We start from the raw sequence: 5580 nt of genomic DNA, 5'->3' as shown, positions 1-5580 counted from the left end.
ATTTAGTCCCGGTTCGTGTCTCAAACCGGGACTAAAGGTCCCATTTGAACCGAGACTAATGCCTTCCCGACGCTTTAGCCGCTCGAACCGGGACTAATGCTCACATTAGTCCCGGTTCGTGATGCAACCAGGACTAATGTGTATACTGGGCTGTGACCAAAGCCCTGTTTTCTACTAGTGGCAACGTCTAACGCGTGGCGGCTTACCAACCGGGACTAAAGGTCCTCCTGCCTGAGCGCTCCACAGCGGCCATGTGGAGCCCCTTTTTTGAAAAATGAGGATTACCTCCGGCCTCTGACGTGGAGCCCCTTTACTCCCGGTACGTAACACAACCGGGACTAAAAAGGGGGCCTTTAGTCCCGATTTCTTAGTCCCGGTTGCCCAACCAGGACTAAAGACCCTTACGAACCAGGAGTAATGTCCCATTTCTTACTAGTGCATTTTTATTACACATGTACTCCCTCCGTCCGGAAATACTTGTCATCAAAATGAATAAAAGGGGATGTATCTAGATGTATTTTACTTCTAGATACACCCCTTTTTGTCCATTTTGATGACAAGTTTTTTGGGACGGAGGGAGTAGTACAAAGCAGGCAGTAAAGACAAAGATAAACAGAATAATATTACATTAGTGCAGTGGGTTTGCATTACACGCACAAAGACTCAAATATCTTTGGTTGTCGTTGAAAGCACCACCCGTTAATTGGAAGTTGGAACTTGCCAGAAAAGCACTGATCCAAGGCGTGATTGGTTGAGAGAAAAGACATACATTATATACTATATCCTTTGCAGGAAAACAAAGGCCCAGGTTCTTGAACTAACATATCCTGCAAAGCCACACAATATATACTAGCTATATCCTTTGTATTATTTTCCGTGCGTGCATATCATCCATGATTCTCCACTAACGCGAGAAATTCATCCTGCGGAGTGTGACAGAGATAAAGCCCTATTTTGAGATATCTAGTCTGCACTCTGTAGAAAGCCTATATAAATGTGCTGCTAGCTCTGACTTGTTACTCCATGTCGTCCCATCCCTCACTTGTTAGCTCAATGGCCACTCCAACCTCATCTGCCCACATTTCTGTCGTTCTAGTACTGCTCCTGCTAGTACTGCCGCATGCCATCTCGGCTTCTTCTCCAGCAACGAGGAACCATGGCAACGGCAGTGACACTGATCTCGCAGCGTTGCTGGCTTTCAAAGCCAGCTTCTCCGACCCTGATGGTGTCCTTTCTAGCAACTGGACAAGCGGTGCATCGTTCTGCCACTGGGTCGGTGTCTCGTGCAGTCAGCGCAGCCAGCGAGTCACTGCTATTGAGCTGCCAGGCGTACCACTCTATGGATCGCTCGCTCCTCACATTGGTAACCTCTCCTTCCTCTCTATCCTAAATCTCAACAACACCAACCTCACCAGCTCAATTCCAGACGACCTGGGAAGATTGCACCGCCTAAAATTTATATATCTTGGCTACAATGCCTTGTCAGGTAGCATCCCTCCTAGCATAGGAAACATGACAAGCCTTCAAGTTCTTTCCCTACGTCTTAACAATCTATCGGGCACAATTCCAGCGCAGCTGCATAACCTACACAATGTTGGCAAAATAAATCTCTATGCGAATCGCCTCACTGGCTCAATACCAACTAATTTATTCAACAATACTCATTTGTTAAGTCATTTGGACATAGGCAACAACAGCTTGATAGGACCAATACCATCTTGCATTGGCTCCTTGCCTATGCTGGAGTTCCTTAACCTACAAGTCAATCATCTTGCTGGCCCAGTGCCCCAGGCAATCTTCAACATGTCTAAGCTACATACGATGTCTTTTGTTGCCAACCTAAACCTAACTGGTCCTATCCCTAGCAATAAAAGTTTTAGTCTCCCGATGCTGGAAGTAATTGCCATCGCTGAAAACTATTTCACAGGTCAGATTCCATTAGGGCTTGTATCTTGTCGGTACCTCCAAGTTATTTCACTAGACACTAATTCATTTGGGAGTGTTGTGCCAACATGGCTAGGCAAGCTGACTAATCTCATATTCCTTTCCTTGAGTCAAAATGGCCTTGTTGGCACAATCCCTGTTGTACTTGGCAACCTCACTTCGCTAATGTCCCTAGACCTCGGAGAATGCAGTCTAACCGGAGGCATTCCAGTAGAATTTGGACAGCTAGGTCAACTCTCGGGTTTGAGTCTACATGATAATCAACTAACGGGATCTATTCCAGCTTCTCTCGGTAACCTATCGAAATTAGCATACCTGGGATTAGCATTTAATATGTTGGTTGGATCGGTACCTTCAACAATTGGAAACATGCACTCTTTGGTGCATATCGATATTGCACAAAACAACCTACAAGGAGATCTCAACTTCTTGTCCATGTTCACTAATTTTAGAAGGCTCCAATATCTTAGCATCACATCAAATAATTTCACTAGTTGTAACCTCCCTAACTATGTAGGAAATTTATCAGGCCAGCTGCAATATTTCAATGCATCGGGAATAAACTTAGTTGGTGAAATTCCACCTACGATTTCAAATTTAACCGGTCTCATTGTGCTAGATCTTTCAGAAAACCAACTGCATAGTGTAATTCCACAATCCATCATGAAAATGGAGAATCTACAAGAGCTTGACCTTTATGAAAATAACTTGCTAGGCACCATCCCATCTCCGATTACATTGCTAAAAAATCTAGAATTTTTGTTCCTCAATGATAATCAATTCACTGGTTGCATACCAGATGGCATTGGTAACCTCAGCAAGTTGGTATACCTGGAATTAGCCGGTAACCGGTTATCATCCACAATACCGCCAAGTTTATTTCATCTTGTTAGTCTTCTCCAGCTTGATCTTTCTCGAAACCTTTTCACCGGCACATTACCGCTTGATATAGGATATCTGAAACAAATTAACTTCATGGATATCTCTACCAATCGTTTGGTTGGTAGCCTCCCGGATTCAATTGGACAACTCCAAATGATATCCTACCTGAACCTATCACACAATTCTTTTGATAATTCGATTCCTCATTCTTTTGACAAGCTAGAAAGCATGGAAACTTTGGACCTATCCCATAATGATCTATCTGGTACCATCCCAGAGTACCTTACCAATTTTACCTACCTAACTAGCTTGAACCTCTCTTTCAATAAGCTACAAGGCCGCATACCAGAAGGAGGTGTCTTCTCAAACATCAGCCTACAATCCTTGATGGGGAACTCGGGCCTATGTGGTGCTTCAGCTTTAGGATTTTCACAGTGTCCAAGTAACACTACCCAAAGAACAGAAGACCACATGTTGAAAATTTTGCTCCCTACTATCATCGTAGTAACTGGAGTTGTATCTTCATGCATATATGTAATAATCCGAAAGAAAATCAAGAAGCAGCAAGGGATGGCAGTTTCTACAGGTATGGTTGACATGATCAGCCATCAGTTGGTTTCCTACCATGACCTCGTTCATGCCACTGAAAATTTTAGCGACAACAACTTGTTGGGGTCTGGAAGCTTTGGAAAAGTTTTTAAGGGCCAACTACGCAATGGTGTGGTGGTTGCAATAAAAGTTCTTGACATGCATTTGGAACAAGCAATTAGAAGCTTCGATGCCGAGTGTGGTGTGCTACGCATGGCGCGGCACCGCAATCTGATAAGGATCCTCAACACCTGCTCGAACCTTGATTTCAGAGCACTGGTGCTGCCATACATGTGCAATGGTAGCTTAGAGACGCTCCTTCACTCCTCTGGAGCCACAAGGAACTTGGGGTTTCTAGAGAGGTTGGACATCATGATCGATGTGTCCATGGCAATGGAGTATCTACACCATGAGCACCATGAGGTAGTCTTGCACTGTGACTTGAAGCCAAGCAACGTGTTGTTCGATGAGGACATGACGGCACATGTCGCGGACTTTGGCATCGCAAGGCTGTTACTTGGTGATGGTAGCTCCGTGATTTATGCGAGCATGCCTGGCACAGTTGGCTACATGGCACCAGGTATGTAAATGTTATACTTAATGTAAGCGTTAATTAGTTATGTGTCATTTGTCATAATTTAATTTCCGTTTTGTTTATGAATTCATTCCGTGAGCAGAGTATGGGTCCCATGGAAAAGCTTCGAGAAAGAGCGACGTATTCAGCTATGGAATCATGTTCCTTGAAGTCTTGACTGGAAAGAGACCCACGGATGACTTTTTTGTTGGAGATCGTAGTCTCAGGCGGTGGGTGCTCGAGGCGTTTCCTAGGGAGGTTGTCCATGTCGTGGATGACCAGCTAATACACGACTCTTCTTCCACCGTCAGCTTGGAAGGCTTTCTTGTGCCGACGTTTGAGCTGGGCCTGCTCTGCTCCAGCGATTCGCTTGACGAGAGAATGACCATGAGCGATGTGGTCGTGAGACTGAAGAAGATCAAAGTGGAGTACACCAAAGCCATAGGAGCAGCAACAACAGAACGGAGTGCCCCCCCATGACTGATTTGTCTAAACGAATAAAGCAACATCGTTAGACTTCAGTGGGCACGTACGGAGTGTCGCCCCAACGCACCTTGTGTCGGCGCGCAGATTCTGTTAAGATTATTAATACTTGTAATAACCTTGCCTTAGTTTCAAAAAGTTCTTGTTGTAATAATGTGGACATAGGCCATGTGTATGAGCCATCCTCCCTCGACACCTTATCATGTCGTCAAGATCCTCAGATTCATGAATCCAGTTGTAGTGCCGACCAAAAAATTCCACCTGTTCGTGTGTGTATCCTGCTCTGCTCACCCACATGTTCGTTGATTTGGGTGCCTCATGTTACAATCGAGATCCTCAGATTCATGAACCCAGTTGTGCCAGTGCAAGATATATAGCAGGTCCTGATATGCTTACGTGTACCACTACGAAGCTAGGTTCTGCAAATTAATCTCCACCATTAATCTACACCACTACTAGAAACAAGACCTGTGTTTTAATGGTTAAATTTGCTTTTGTTGATTTTAGAAGAGGATAACCCCAACATCTGCCCCGATTAATGCATCCAACAATAATGCAGTTCGCATGGCGCATGTTGGTTTTTTAAACTCTAGATCAGATCGCCGATTTTTTGTCAAAAGAGACCACCTGCCGAACGGAATTGTCAAAAAAGACCCTCTCCGAATGAAAGTGACAAAAAGGATCCCCTCAGCCGTGGCGGCAGGCGCGCCGGGCGACACGTGGCACCTGCCGCCACGGTGCGAGGCGGCAGCCCCTGCCGCCACGGCGGCAGGCGGCAGGCTCGGCATAACCGCAAAAGGCTGGCGCGACGGAACGGGCTGGTGATGTGGGCCCCTGCCGCCTCAGGGGCTGGCGGCGGGACTGTGCCGGTGGGCCTGGCCGCCTCTCTGGCTGGCGGCAGGTCCCTGCATGCGCGCTATGGTGCCGCTCGTCTAAGACCAGTACGGACTAAGGAACATGCATGCGTGCTCTACGTACCAGTGCTAAGAGCAACTCTAGCAGACCCCGCATCCCGCCGGCCCGCAAAACTCGTTTCTAGTTCGCGCAAAACCACTTCTGCGGGCCGGCACGGGCTGGCACAGATCCAGACCCCCAAACGGATCCGTAAA

The 5580-nt window shown here is 46.3% G+C and overlaps 1 protein-coding gene across 1 annotated transcript; it reads left to right on the top strand.

The window, feature by feature from the left end:
• The first annotated feature begins 1038 nt into the window (after window positions 1-1038).
• LOC119313025 (putative receptor-like protein kinase At3g47110) lies at window positions 1039-4781 on the top strand. The gene is made up of 2 exons (XM_037588840.1): window positions 1039-3994; window positions 4092-4781. Exons 1-2 carry the CDS (start codon window positions 1054-1056, stop codon window positions 4466-4468), a joined length of 3318 nt encoding a protein of 1105 aa, XP_037444737.1. The 5' UTR covers window positions 1039-1053; the 3' UTR covers window positions 4469-4781.
• Window positions 4782-5580: the final 799 nt, after the last annotated feature.

This window comes from Triticum dicoccoides, chromosome 5B, assembly GCF_002162155.2.
Source record: "Triticum dicoccoides isolate Atlit2015 ecotype Zavitan chromosome 5B, WEW_v2.0, whole genome shotgun sequence".
NCBI classification, from domain to species: domain Eukaryota; kingdom Viridiplantae; phylum Streptophyta; class Magnoliopsida; order Poales; family Poaceae; genus Triticum; species Triticum dicoccoides.
This window is presented reverse-complemented; position numbering and strand designations above follow the sequence as displayed.